Below are 16226 nucleotides of genomic sequence, written 5' to 3' on the forward strand. Positions count from 1 at the left end.
GTTTCATCTCATTATTCATCTGTTGTAGAAGTTTTCCTTGATCTAGCAGCTCTTTTACCATTGCTGAGCCAGCGCATAGTTTCTTCTTCCAAACTTACTTTACCAGTTGATTTTGGAACGCCTAATGTTTTGGCATTGTTTCTGACGAATCATGATGGCCAGCTTTACTTGACACTTCTTCGGTCGCTGTGTCGTCGGACGCAATCTTCTGTTAATGTCTGTTTTTCCCCCTTCAATTCAACTGTATTGTTGAGAAAGGGCTTGTAAGCATTTCACATGAATTTCTGCACCTGATTTATTCGGCATGTGACAAAAAACATTTGGTCTTTAAATATTTTGGTTGATGTTCCTCTAAACTTGTTTATTCATTGTTCAGATAACCCTTGTTACTTGGGAACAAGACAGGCTCAGATAAGTGTCTGGCAGTAAACATGGCTCTGGGTAAGCTTCTGCTGGACACAGAGACTGCAAAACAGAGCTGTGACCTCGTCTTCACAGGAAGTTACTGGGGTATTTTTTTGTATACAATTTTCTCTGGATAAGAGCGTCAGCTAAGTGACTGAAATGTAAAATATTTTCCAACTGAGCTGTCATTATGTGCATTATTCTAGCTGTATTGAATGAAGCAAAAAAAGCCTTAAGTGTCACTAATGGATTTTCAGTTGTTCTTTACAATTTCCTGTTCTTTACAGTCCTCTATTCACCTTGTTTAATTGCCAGCTTCATATCACTCTAACAGTATAAAAAAATTACAGACAGCACTAAGTGTTAAAAATAAAAGTATTATTATGCAAAGTGTTCAGTGTGTTTGTTATCAAAAGGGTAAATTTACAGAGGCACACAATGAGGCAGCATATTTGAATAATTCTACTGTGAACTTTTTTGTAAGGTTGAATTCTACCTTTATATGGAATACTATCCATTTTCTCTAAACCAAGGTGACACTCCAGTTCATATATTAATTACATCCCCACATTGGGCATCTCAGTCGTTTGCACTTTTGCTCAGAAATAACTAGTGCTAATTACAGGCTATATTAATCTACGAAATGTCTGACTTAATCAATAGGATATTCTAACTCAAACTGCCTTTTGGCGCAGCAACTACAGTCAAACCAAATGACTAGGGAGACCGGCTTAGGTAATAGGCAATGGGAAAACAAGTATGTCACAGAACACACCCACACTCCTCAGGTACTCCTCTTACTTAAAAGACAGTTATTGGATTTCCATCAGCCTTGGTTCCTGTAAAGGGCAGAACTGCTGAACAATGCTCATCAATCGCCACGGTGATCGCTGTAAGATCTGTGGGCTCTGACTCACAGCCATCGTTGATCTAGAAAACCATTTGACACGTGAAAGGAGTGTGTCATTTGGCAGCCACAGAAGTGCATGATGAATTGGGACAACTTTTATCTCACAACAGTTAGATACAGTCATGTCCACAGCTGTGCTGAAGAATACACGTGTTCCTATTGTTTGTGTTACCAATACATTACAATAGCTTTAAAAAGATGTACAAAAGTTATATAGAGTGGATTTGTGGAACGTTCTATCTTTGTGGCATCATAAGACATTGGTGAATGCCTAATCTGTTGTGGAGAACAGGATGTGTAAGAATGAGGAGTGTTGGTCCCAGTCACTAGGATAAATCACTATTTCACAGGTGTTGGCTTTTTAATTTCAGAAGGGGAGAGAGCATTTTGCCTAAACACTTGCCCAACATTTTTTATGGTCAAGTAGAGGGAGGGGTGGAGCTCTTTGTTGCGGATCCTTCACACACAACCTAATAAACCAACCAGGTTTTATTCTGCCTTAACTGAGATGTGTGACCATCATACAAGTTCAGTGTTTTGAGTCAGTCAAGACTGCACTGGCGCAGGAGAGGATACTTTTTATTTTACATTGTGAGGAATGCAATTAAAAAACAGCCCAACACTGCCAATCCAGTTAATTATTTTCTTCAGCTTTAAATTGGTACTCCGCGCCAGGCCAGGTAATCTAAACCATGAAAGAACAATGCCCCAAATGGACCTGTAACAGGCGTGACACACAGCATCTGTAGTGATACGACAACAATGAAAGAAAGATACATTTTAACCACAGATGGGAGGCATTTCTAAATACTTAGACTGGTTCAACTGGAGGGAACAATGCACTCAGGTTGAGTCAGGTTTTACTACCAGGCTAGACTATAGTGACCAGACAGAAATTCAGGTCTTCGTGGTAGAGTGGAACCTCACAGCAGGGATAACTGCCGTCTTTAGTGACCTCGAAAGGCAGGCAGGAACCCAGTGACCACAGGGTGTCTAGTCTGGTGACTGTGGCTGAATCAAAGTAGTCCCATTCAATATAGTAACACTGGCAAATAAAAAGGATAAGATCTAATTGCCTCTGCTTTGTTTGTTATCAGGCAGACATTCTGTATAACGTTAATTAGTTCACCCTGGGGCAAGTGGGCAGTGAGAACTGAGAAGATCCTCCCCTATCTTAGTCATGGAGGGCTGATCTAGTGTCAGTTTAGCCTTTCTGAATGAATATGACTCCATGGACAAAGGGGATCAGCACTCCTATTCTGAAGATGTTTTCCCAGGTCATGAATGATACTGACAGTCGTTTCTTGAACTAGTCTGGGCTTGTTTTGTTTTTCTGTTTCATTATGAAGACTGCCCAGAACTTCTCCCATCCACGGCACGGCGACCGAGTCTAACAACAGTACAGCGGTGACAGGCCACAGTCCTTGCTCCTCTAGATATTGATCTAATAGTCAGTGTTAGACAGATAAAGTGTGTCCTCTTGGCCTGTGCTAATAAAAGATACATTTTGTAGGTTTATGTGGAGAAGCAATTATTGTGTTTTGGAGAACAGCACCATGTTTCTCAGCAGGTTTGCGCTCTTGGACTATAACTGTTAAGAGACCTTACGAAGAAGACAACATGCTTGCTCCGGCCTTTTATTGAAGCACATTATCTGTAACGGCTTTGCTTTTCAGCAAATCCATCGGAAGCCCTTTGAGCATTTAGAATCGGGTCAGTTTGAACCGAGGCCTAGGAAGTGTAGTGTTCTCTAAAATGAGTGCAGGACTTCACAGTCGATTGCTTGTTCTTTCCGCTTCGAATACCAAGCACATAAAGGCAAAGCTACATTGACCTGAATGGTCATTGGAGAATTTCAGGTGAACAAGAGAAGAAAAATGGTTCTATAGCTTTGTTGGACCTCTCTGGCTACCCACTTCAAAATTATCTATTGCTCTGCTTCAAGGTCGGTTTTGGACTAATTGCTAGTTGCATTATTTAAGCTTCTGTTTGAGAGTACTTCATTTGTTAGTCACAACACTTCTTGTTTCAAGCAGAACCGATGTAATTTAAACAAGCAATTGAAAAGCCCAGTTCGATGATTGACATTCGAGAGAATTAAACTGCTTCACTTTTGCTTATGATGGACAGCTTTGTAAGTAGTGCCTTAGTTCTGCTCATTTGACACATCGGCCTAACTTGTAATGCATTCTTTGTTTATGGCCAGTTAAATTAATAAGAAGCCAACTTAATGGGGAATGGTCAGTCAATAAAATATATAGAGATTCAAAACAAATCTAAAATACAGGGTCAGTGTTAAGTGTCTCATAATCCATGTCAGTGAAATGACAAACGATGAAACCACAGATTCAATATTTACCCATCCATATCAAAGTTGAAAATATACTATTATCTACATTGGAATTATTAAATGTTGGGTACTTTATATGGTCACGATTGAGATATTTTTTATTAAGATTTTTGCAACTATTATATCCTTCATTGGACAAAGATAGTGGGGGAAAATAGGAGGATTTTTGACAGAGCAGTGAAGTGGATTCGAACCCATGCTGGAGCGGAACATGTGCAGCAGAGGGAGCAGTGTACACCACTGGTCCACCCCAGGCCACCACTTTACAGATATTTATATACATTATTCCTTGCTTGAGTCGACATGAAAATATCCTTTTAGTTCAAAAGAACCGGCTCAAAGTTGGTCTATAGACGGAACATGACAACGACTCAGCCTCAACAAAACAGCCCTTCTTCATGTAGTGACTAATTATAAGGAGAAAACAAGCCAGCTCAAGATGGATGTTCTTTCACTTTCAAAGGCAAAGGCAATTTTCCGCGTTGTCCCTATTTCAAGAGCAGCTGCATTGTCGCTTGAAACAGATACCCACTGAGACTGAAGTAGGCCATTTGGGTCCATTTGAAGTCATTCAAGCACAAAACAGACACAAAAAAAAAGCTCAACCAGGCAGAGAAGCAAGTGATGTAAGGAAAACCGATGAATACCCAATATTGATCCTGTAAGGAAAACAGATGAATACCCAATATTGATCCTGTAAGGACAACAGATGAATACCCAATATTGATCCTGTAAGGACAACAGATGAATACCCAATATTGATCCTGTAAGGACAACAGATGAATACCCAATATTAATCCTGTAAGGAAAAGAGATGAATACCCAATATTAATCCTGTAAGGAAAAGAGATGAATACCCAATATTGATCCTGTAAGGAAAACATATGAATACCCAATATTGATCATGTATGGAAAACAGATGAATATCCAATATTGATCCTGTGAGGAAAAGAGATGAAAACCCAATATTGATTCTGTAAGGAAAAGAGATGAATACCCAATATTGATCCTGTAAGGACAAGAGATGAATACCCAATATTGATCCTTTAAGGACAACAGATGAATACCCAATATTGATCCTGTAAGGACAACAGATGAATACCCAATGTTGATCCTGTAAGGACAACAGATGAATACCCAATGTTGATCCTGTAAGGACAACAGATGAATACCCAATATTGATCCTGTACTGCTTCAGCAACATCCATACTGTCCCTTGGTTTTTACCCTAATTTAAACAGGTTAGATACTGATGGTGTTGAAATTCATATTGTCATTATTTCTAAATACCGCAGTTTATCGTATTACCGTCACACAGCCCAACCCTACTCAACTACATTAAAAGTTGCACCATACACAACCCTGTTTACAAAACAGTTTAGATGCTACGTAAAATACAAATAAAAACAGAATGCAATGATGTGCAAATCATTTATCCCTATATTTAATTGAAAGTACAAATGGCAACACATCAAATGTTAAAATCTAGAAATGTTATTGTTTTGGGAAACATATATGGCCATTTTGAATTTGATGCCAGCAACATGTTTCAAAAACGTTGGGACAGGGACATGTTTACCACTGCGTTGCATCACCTCTTCTTTTAACAAGTGTTTTGGAACTAAGGAGACCAATTGCTGTAGTTAACTGAAATGTTTTCCCATTCTTGCTTGATATAGGATTGCAGCTGCTCAACTGTTCTCCTTTGTAGTTTTAATCGTTTCATAATGCACCAAATGTTTTCAGTGGGTGACAGGTCTGGACTGCAGGCAGGCCAGTTTAGCACCTGTACTTGCTCACTATGGAGCCATGCTGTTTTGCACCCCCATACCATTACGGATTTCGGGTTTTGAACTGTGCGATAACAAGCCGGATGGTCCCTCTCCTCTTTAGCCCGGAGGCCGCAACGTCCATGATTCCCAAAAATAATCTCAAATGTATATTTGGCAGACCACAGGACAGTTTTCCACTTCGCCTCAGTCCATCTTAAATGAGCCCAGTGAAGAAGGCAGCGTTTCTGGCTCTTGCTTATATACATGTATGGTTTCTTCTTTGCATGGAAGAGTTGAACTTGGTTGAGTATTAACTTGCATTTGTGGATGCAGCGACGTTCTGTGTTCAACGACAATGAAGTATTCCTGAGCCCATGCAGTTATATCCACTACAGAATCATGTCTGTTTTAAATGCAGTGTCGCCTGAGGGCCTGAAGATCACGATCATCTAGTATTGGTTTTCGGCCTCGTCCCTTGCAGAGATTTCTCCGGATTCACTGAATCTCATAATATGATGTACAGTAGATAATGGGATCCTCAAACTCTTTATTTTTCATAGTGGTAAACCCCTCCCCATCTTTCCTTATGAAAGACGTCCCCTCTGGGATGTTCTTTTTATACCCAATCATGTTATTGACCTGTTGCCAATTAGCCTAATTAGTTGAGAGATATTCCACCCAGGTTTCTGCTGGAACTCACTCGAGACACGGACCTGCAACCAATAGGTTCCGTGTTCGAATCTTGTCACAGTCATAGAAAATTATGCATTAGGCTTTGTTCTGAATAGATAAAAACTTCACTGGCTACAACCTTCAGTATCTGTTCACATTTATGTTTCGACTATTTCTTGTAGATTTTCGAAGTATGCATCCGTGCATGATTTTTTGGGTAATACAGGCTAGATAAAAACCCGTTAGGCAGTAAAAGAGTAGGGATTTCCACAATTCTCTCATCACTTGATGAAAAAGTCAGTTATCGTCACCTATATTGATATTTATTGTATCAATGTCATTCACAAATGAAAGAAAAACAAAAGTTTTTCACCATGAAATAGCTTTGGCTGTGTTAAGTTCAAGTAGTAAGTTAGTAAATACTAGTAAGTCCATTACTGGCTAATAAGCTGTTAAAACAGCTTATGGCAAAAACCATACATTGCATAGATGCTATTTGTGGTGATGGTAAATTTAATAAGAAATGTTAGTGAGTTTAACACAATGCCTAATTGGTGTCTTGTGAAATATTCAAATATGGCATGATGTTAATGTCTGACAAAACGATCTAATGTCAAGACGCTATACCGACATTGGGCAAATGTATAGCATTGCAGTATAGTGGTTAAAGATACAGCCACTCACTTGGGAGGCCTGGGTTCGAATCTAGTGAAGGCAACAACATTTATCACTTAATTGTGGGCCGGTTGTACTAGGCTTGCCTGGTTCCTTTTCTGTTTTGTTTTTTTTGCATTACACAACTTCTCCAGTGTATTGTTGCCCCTGTCCCACATTAAAAATGTGTTGCTGGCATTAAATAAAAGTGGACAAACATTTTTCAAGGAAGAATAACATTTCTCAATTTCAACATTTTATATGCTGTCTGTCATTTCTAATGAATATAGGATTTAAATTATTTGCACATCATTGCATTCTGTTTTTCTTTACATTTTACACAACGTCTCGACCTTGGAAATGGGGTTGCAGAAAAGATAAATCATCATCATCGATCAAATCAATATAGTACCAAAACCCGTTTCAATGCAATTAATCATAATAAAATCTCTAACTGCAAGATAGGGTCTGTGAATTTGTTATAGGTATAGTAGACTCTCAGACCAGGCCACGCAACGCCTGGTGAAATGATGTTGGAAAAATTGTGTCAAAGGGGTGGAACCCAATTTGAATCAGTAACGCCTCACAACTCGTCAACCCAATCAAATGACTTGCCAATTTATTTCCTGTCGATAACATTAAGTTCAGTATACAGGAGCTAGACAGTAAAGTGCTTACACTTTTTGGATAGCTAGTTAACCAAATGGCCCCTGCTTATCTAGCCTTTGCTCCAGATCAACCAGTGTAGGCTAATTAATTCCAAATAAAATCTATATCTATGCAAAAAGTACAAGATTTGCTCCTTTGGTTTGGTTTGCAGTGCTTAAATTATGATGAAATTGTCACAATAGCCTGTTGGCTTCTCTGAAACTGAAAATTTGAGAGGAATTTAAAAAGAATTCTCCCAACTTTCAAGTTTCCACTCGTAAGACCAGGACATTGGGTTCTGATTACGTGCCTGCTAGGTGTAAGAATGAGGGTCTTTGTGCCCTTTCCTGATGCACACGATGAGACCCTGTGGCTCTTTGCCTGCGAAGCCCTGGGTGGCTGTAGGTACTGACCTACAGTACATACAATCCATTAGTCAGGCTTTTTGGCAAGGTAATGGAAAGGCAAGCGGAAAAGCCTGTCTGTACCTGTCGTCTGGTCTGACACGCTAATGAGGGCTAGAGTGAGGACCAGGCAGTGGAAAAGAACGGAGCGGAAAGAGGAAACCCTGGGCCCACCGCAGACTTCCAGGGGGTAGAGCCAACGGCAGACCAATCCCGCAAAGTAAGCCTTGATTTCTCCTAGTCTAAATTGGATTATGCGGCGGTGCGCAGCGCTGAATTATCGGGGGTAGCTAACTGTATAATTAGCTGTAGAGAAAGCACAGCAGGAGTGTATGCACCGCTAATAACTTCAGGCAAATCAGAAGGTGACCAGAAAGGTTTTGGGTTCTGGGGAGTGTGGAGTCAGGCTGGTGGGAAAGAGACGGAAAGAGCTTTTTAATTGCTGGTAGAGGATTAGGTAGAGAACCAGAAAGATTAGACTCATCTGATGCATGCCGCAAGTGATTGGTCAAGCAAATGACAGGAGTCCACATCGAGTTTATAACCGTTATCACCCTTAATTCCACCAATAGAGTAATATCACATAAAATGCACAAGGCGTTATTTCGTTATATCTACCTAAACTTGGTTAACCCAGAACTTAAGTCTTCCCTAAATAGATGCTTTAAGTTCTGGAGCATTATGTTAGTTGGCAACTTTGTTTTCGCGCCCCAGGGATGTGTTCATTTTTAACCATTCCATTGGTTCTAAAGAGAAATCTCAACTCACAAGTCACCCACACCTGGCCATGCAAAAGGAACTTGCTCAACAATGATGTACTGTAATATGGAAGTTACGGGGAAGTCAATATGCCAAATTCCCCCTCCTTCAGAAATTGGAGCTTCTAAAGTTTGATTTGTCCAAAAGAACTGCTATAACAAACCAGAACAAATGCCGTTGATTTCACACATCCTATTGTATCGTGACAGATCTAAGAAACAATTTATGTTCTGTCTGTCCAAAAGATATTATCTCCTTCACAAACACCTTTCGGTATGCAGTTTCCACAATGATTCAATTTACTTTGAGTTACTAGACTTTGAACCGATAATGTCAACACTAAAATACAAGACTCCACAACACGTATTTCATCTCTGTTAATGCCACATGAAGTAGGCTGTACATACACTTAAAGTATCAAATCACAATCAACGGTCTCTCAGGAGCCTAATAAAAAGAGGAATTGCCTCACTCAACTTTTTTATGATGATAATTTATGGTGTACCCATAATAACATCATACATCTAAAGTATTATCTGTCTGAAGTGAGGGGAGTGGGATTAATCATAGGTAGAAAGTTAATCTGCCTCTGAAGCAATATTGCCAATGCCAGACAGCACTCAGAAAAGTGGCTAAAGCCACTAAAGACAATGGGCTTATCATTTTACAATAAGGTCACGAGGTCAATTCTCCAATCCCATGGGGCTCCAAGATATCTCATTATTTTAACTGGGATCCAACCTTCAGAACAACCTATTGTCCAATGTTCTAATCTATTTCTATGGGAATGACTATTGTTTTATAGAATGGTCTTCTTTTATACAGAAGTACTACATCGTAATTTTTTTATGATAAGGTCTAAGCAGAATATCCTTTGAAATGTCTTCTTTCAGGTTGTTCTCTGATGCTCATTTGATGATTATTTGAAACGTGATTATAATCTTATTGTCATGTTATATTTTATATATAGATTTTTTGTGTTGAATTGTCTCTATATTAATTCAGGTGTAGCATCGGCATCGCCATTGTTGTAGCTGCATTGTCTACAAAAGAGACGAAACCATCATGTTACCGACAGAGAATTACTAAGCAATGTGTTAATACTCTATTTGTCCCTTTCTCCCTCCATCTCTGCAGCTTTGGTGGTGAGGTTTTTGACCAGACGTTTCATCTGGGAGTACGACCCAACACTTGGTAAGGCCCTACCTTCCATTCTTGCCCCATTCCTGCTGTCATAAGCAATAGTGCAAACTCTGTATCTGTGAAAACAACCTGCACAACACTAGTTTCATGCAGCCAGGAGAGCACACGCCTTGATTTGGGTATCAAAGGCTTTATCTGGCCTCAAAGGCTGCTGGGATCTAGACATGCTGTACTGTGGAAGTCAAAGCCTGCTGCCTTGCATCTCCGTGAGTCATCAAGATAGCATGCAAAATAATAATAAATCACTCACCTGTAACTTATTTCCTTCATAAGTCTTCCACATCAAAGATTCATTTCCGGACCATATGCTGCGCAGACTTTGTCCTTCAAATTGAGTTTAAGGTTTAAAGGTGAAACATTATTCACTTAAACTACTAGATGTTGGCTTAAAAAAAAAGATATTACTATAAAATTGCAAGTCCTGCCTTATGCTGTGTTTACAATTCCCTCAACGCAGGAATGCTTGTATGGATTTAAACATGTCTGGTCATTTGATAGTAGCCACAGGCTAATTAAGGTCATCCTTGGGGGAACACAATGACCGTTCTAAGGATGGGTTTGTGGAGTAACCCTCTGCCCTACGAACCTTTTTTGATTAGCAGGGAAATCCCATTGAGGCATTTTTGCCAGGAAGATATTTTGATGGCATGCAATGTACCGAGTCAGCTTTTTCACAAGTTGAATAGAAATTCAAAATAATCTGTTGGTATAGGGGGAGCGGTAACATGATACAGGCATTACAACTCATTGCATGCAGACATTTCCATGTTATGAATGCCATAAACACTGTAAATAGTACCTCAAATACAGTTGATATTAGACATGCATAGTACATGCGATCAAACAACTAGCTAGAAAGGGAATTTGATCTGGACATTTACACTCTTTCAATCTTTTTTCCTACCTCAATGCAAGCCAAGTCCCTGATTTAAGCAAGCAATTCTCATTGGCCGTTTCTCCATTTCCCCTCCAATGTGGAGCTCTTTTTTTGTTGCTTGTTATTCAAACACCACTCAGAAGCGTAGCTTAGTACCCACCACAGCTCATTCGCTGACATCATCACACAAGGGTTGAATGAAAGATGAAGGCTTTGGGTTGAAAGACAGAGAGGCCTCATGTGTCTGTAAGAACCATGGACGTTGAGGGGAATATTGAATAACAACGCCTGACAGATTCATTTCATGACGTTTTAGAACAAGGCCTGGAAGCAATTTAATCATGTTTTCGAGAACAGTGCCCGGTGCGTGTAAACTGCAGGTTACACATACCCTTCAGTGGTTTGTTTGAGTCCAGGAAAGTAATCAGGATTTAATAACATGCTTTGTAGCCTACCAGGTTGGTCATTTCATGATATAACTCCTAAAATGGATCTCTCTGATTTAATAAACCCCAGGCTGTCAATCTTAAAACGGCTATAATCAAAATGAACAGCAGTTTCTCTCGATTGGCATTCAAGAAGCACTTAGCGTAGGTGTACTGTCTTCAAACCAAGACACTCAGTTAAATTGATTTGAAAATGGCATTGGTTAAGCTTTGAAAATAAGACATCGGGCAGATCTCTCACACGTCTTTCTTTTGACATTTAATAGGACATTTTTCATGTCATCAGATTATTGTTACGTAATTACATTTTGGAAATAAGAATCTCTTAAAACCTTCTGTTCTTTTTTAGTGTTCTCAACTAATCCTATTGTCAGTAAGGAATAAGAATTGAACCTGTGCAAGGGGGATGAATTGAATTTGATTGGTACAAAGCCTAATATCAGGAAAAGTCTTTTATTTATACTTTTTTTTTTTAAAGAAAAAGGCTTAAATCTACGTGGCATGATAATGTTAACATACACATATGGAATAAGCATGCATCTTTCCCATAGTCACAGAATCCATGTGGGTGAATTCATTTTCCTGGCTCCAGACTGCAGCATTGTCATGCTTGCCTTGTTGCCATGACACCAATATATTGACAATGGCGGCACACCCTGCTCATTTCGTCTTGTCAGGAGACTTTTTCCCACAGAATAAAAACATAGACTGTACTGGTTTCTCTATTATTGTTGAATTATGAGTCTTTATTTCTCTTACTCCACCCCGCCAACACACTCACCCGTTAATATTTTCCCCACTGTACCGTCGCTAAAAGGAATTCAAGCATTTCATTAATTTTCAGTCAATGGGGAATGTATAAGCGGTTTTATGAGTTACGGTTTACTTCTGGCACTTATACAAAAGGCTACCTACACCGATCAGCCATAACATTATGATGACTGACAGGTGAAGTGAATAACACTGATAATCTTGTTATCATGGCACCTGTCAGTGGGTGGGATATATTAGGCAGCAAGTGAACATTGTCCTCAAAGTTGATGTGTTAGAAGCAGGAAAAATGGGCAAGCATATGGATCTGAGCAACTTTGACAAGGGCCAAATTGTGATGGCTAGACAACTGGGTCAGAACATCCCCAAAACTGCAGCCCTTGTGGAGTGTTTCTGCCGGCTCATTGGTGCACGTGGGGAGCATTTGGTTTGAGCGTGTGGTTCCGATCCAACTGATGAGCTACTGTAGCTGAAATTGCTGAAAAGGTTAATGCTGGTACTGATAGAAAGGTGTCAGAACACATAGTGCATCGCAGTTGGTTGCATATGGGGCTGCATAGCCGCAGACCAGTCAGGTTGCCCATGCTGAAAGCACCTACAATGGGCATGTGAGCATCAGAACCAGACCACAGAGCAATGGAAGAAGGTGGCCTGGTCTGATGAATAACTTTCCTTTTACATCATGTGGATGGCCGGGTGCGTGTGCGTCACTTACCTGGAGAACACATGGCACCAGGATGCACTATGGGAAGAAGGCAAGCAGGTGGAGGCAGTGTGATGCTTTGGGCAATGATCTGCTGGGAAACCTTGGGTCCTGCCATTCATGTGGATGTTACTTTGACACGTACTGCCTACCTGAGCATTGTTGCAGACCATGTGCAACCTTTCATGGCAATGGTATTCCCTGATGGCATTGGCATCTTTCAGCAGGACAATGTGCCCTGCCATAAAACAAAAATGGTTCAGGAATCTGTGGGATGTGCTGGCAAACAGGTCCTATCCATGGCCCCACCTCGCAACTTACAAGACATTTTAGGAATCTTTCCGGCTAACGTCTTGATACCAGATACCACAGCACATCTTCAGAGGTCTAGTGGAGTCCATGCCTTGACAGGTCAGGGCTGTTTTGGCGGCAAAAGGGGACCTACACAATATTAAGCAGGTGGTCATAATGTTATGGCTGATCGGTGTGTATGTTCATGCATATGCATCACCGATCATATGCATCACATCAACCTGTAGCCATCTGATTTAATAGTATATGGTTTAATGGTATATAGTATATGGCCTAATTTGATATAGTATATAGTCTATTGGTATATATAATTAAATCAGAAGGCTACAAGTTGATGTTGAGCATATGCATGAACATATACACAGATCAGCCATAACATTATGACCAACTGTGAAGGTCCCCCTTTTGCCACCCAAACAGCCCTGACCTGTCGAGGCATGGACTCCACTAGACCTCTGATTTAATAGTTAATGTTCTAATTGTATATGGTTTAATGGTGTATATAGTATATGGTTTAATGGTATATAGTATATGGTTTAAAGTGTATGGTTTATGGAATTAAAGATGAAATTTCATTGCCACCTTTAGTACTGCAGATATTTAGATGAACAACATGCAAGATCTTGCTCACATTATCCCGCACAACAACTTTTTCTTCAAATGGCTGGTTTTCAAGTCATATGGAGGTTTTCCATTTGTATTTCCATTAATATTTAAATCTGAATTAAGTATGGTTTGAAATGCTCCAGAAAAGTAGGATCTGATATTCAGACAAAAACTTGGTATAATCTTCTGTGTTTGATAATGTTATTTTCTCCCTTGGTCTGATTTACTGCCTGGTCCTGTCCACTCAGAAGGAAACAGTGTTCCTGAGAAAGTCATCAGGAATTAGTTCATACTATTTTTCTTAGGTTAAACAATTTGTGGGACACAAACAGTAACCAATCTGTCATGGTTTTACAATTTATGGGGGTTAACAGATTTCTCACAAGCCAAAATACTACTTTAATAGTAATAAGTATATTTCAGTGGGTAAAAATGGGCCTACCTATTTCATACTTTAGTATACTTATAACACAGGATTGAAACTAGTATTTTTAGTACACTTAAAATATAGTCCACATATTTAAAATATATATTGGCAAGAAATTCAGGGTACTGAAATTTGTTGACCAGGAAATTATGACATTGCACAATTAAAACAAAAATTACAACAGATATGAAACAGTAGGAAAACAACTACTTGGCTGGATCATATCACGGACGGACGTTTGGCAATTCAGTGATTTAAGTGAGTGGAACAAGAATAACATCTCTAAACGCATAGTAGTTAGCAAGTACAAACAACATGAAATGGGGGTTGATGGAAGTTGCTATTGACAGATATGTTGTTGTTTCCAGTTAATGTTCTGGAATGTGATGTTATCTTACCGCATACTAAAATAACACAAACAGCAGCTAAAGGCTCCGGGCTCTCGCTAGGGAGTGAGTTATTTGCTGCCAAAGAAAATGAGGGAGGTTGGACATTTAAATCATCCCCAAACCCACCTGTCCATGCTGTCAATACCTGAAAACATTAAGTAGGTTTTTCAGGTGGAGGGGTGTGTGTGTGTGTGTGTGTGTGTGTGTGTGTAGAGTGATGGCAACTAAAATTGGACATCCCATGAGGGTCAGTGTGAGACAAGTTTTGCCAGCAGGAGACCAACTAACTAGCCTTTAGCCTCCAGCTATAGAGGGTTTTAAATCAAAACCCTAGCGATTGCTCATAGCTTTGTGACATCCCGTACACACACAGCAGGGAGAGTGTTCGCGTGAAAATGACTCAGGACAGACAAAGACAAGATTTAAGAGACAACATAAAAATGACAACCCCCATTGTTCAGTGTTGGTTGTGGGTTATACATTGTGTAAAAATACTGTACACGGAATATTGTTTTGGCGTTACAAATAGTTAAGATTAGTACTAAGGTTTCACTACTGTAACTGTTAAGGTTAGCGTTACTATATTGAATAATTTTTTTCCATGTTTAAATTCTAGCTTCTCCTCTAAATCGTAATTTGTCTGACCTGAATAGGAATTTTGTATATAATTTCGTATTGTGGTATAATTGGCATGCTTGGTAGCAAGTTTTGTACAGACCGCGTGAGTGAGTCACAAGCTAAAACTGGGCAAAATACTTTACAAACAACCCAGCAAACAAGGGACGTTGTATGGATGTCTAGGGGACGACGACGGTCCTCCTGAAGTTCTGGCAACTGGTGTTTGCTAAGCCTTCTCTCTCTGTGGTCTCTGGTTCAGGCAGCAGTGAAATCTCTTGCACAGGATGAGAGTGTCTTAAGGACTTTTGTTTACACAGATGGGACTTTTACTAGGGCCAGCTCAGGTGAATGACTCCTTGCCGAGGTAAGATAAACAGAGCCAAGGCCAACATTCACATCAGTTTTATCCAACCCGGTATAAGACCTGACCAGATCTCAGGAGGCAAACCAAAGGTCATTTCAACTTAATAGGGTTCATTGTCTGTCTAAACTACCAGATGCGCTCAGCGGTCCATGATAGACAAACACGCACCTTCTAAACGGTTGTCTGTCTTTGTGTTCCTTCCAGAATCAACCTATCGCCATCAAGCAACCATAGACGATGAGGTTGTAGCCATGGAGATCCTTGACACAGCCGGGCAGGTATGAGATCAGCACCTCAGGCGTTCATATTACAGCACAACTGGTTGAATTGGAGGCGAAAGAAACTTTTTTAACAGAAACTTTTGATGTCGGGGCATAGAAATGTTTGTGATAGCGGTAATTGAATAATAATCAGTAGTCAATTCAATCCAACTGGACAAAACCGGCTAATCTGGGAGCATGAGCAGTCCTGAGCAGGCTAGAAATAAAAATCCCTGCTAGCTTTGCTCTGTGCTCTTCTAATCAGGCGCTGGGTAAACATTTTATACTAGTCATCTGGGAGAGAACTGAGCAGCAAAGGCTTTCTATCCGAAGATAAATGTGCTTCTGCTTCTACTAGTCTTGGTACGAAGTTGCCTTCTGCTGATTTCCCCTGTGACACGTCTAGCCAAGTCATCCTACTCTCATTACATTGTATTCAATTTTTGAGATTGCAAAGTGTGAGCCTTTAGGTGAGGGCCTAACTGAGTGTTCCCAGAGCTGTATTTCTGTCAGAGAGCCAATGTGGTGATGACGTTCCATTGTGATCTCTTCAAAGCCATTAAAATAGAAAGTACAGCTGATTGGATTAACACAGGGCGATTTTCTGACATCTTCATTTGTCTTGTGCCTCAAACACATGTTAATACTCCATAAATCAGATGGGTTCAAAAGTGGG

At 39.9% G+C, this 16226-nt stretch overlaps 1 protein-coding gene across 1 annotated transcript in view; it reads left to right on the plus strand.

The window, feature by feature from the left end:
• Positions 1 to 16226, plus strand: part of rerg (RAS-like, estrogen-regulated, growth inhibitor) — a 39716-nt gene that overhangs the window by 21235 nt on the left and 2255 nt on the right. The window contains exons 3-4 of the mRNA XM_010903613.3: positions 9712 to 9768; positions 15495 to 15568. Of these exons, the coding sequence (XP_010901915.1) occupies positions 9712 to 9768; positions 15495 to 15568 (131 nt within the window). The remainder of the gene's footprint in view (positions 1 to 9711; positions 9769 to 15494; positions 15569 to 16226) is intronic.

Source organism: Esox lucius, chromosome 23, assembly GCF_011004845.1.
Source record: "Esox lucius isolate fEsoLuc1 chromosome 23, fEsoLuc1.pri, whole genome shotgun sequence".
NCBI lineage: Eukaryota > Metazoa > Chordata > Actinopteri > Esociformes > Esocidae > Esox > Esox lucius.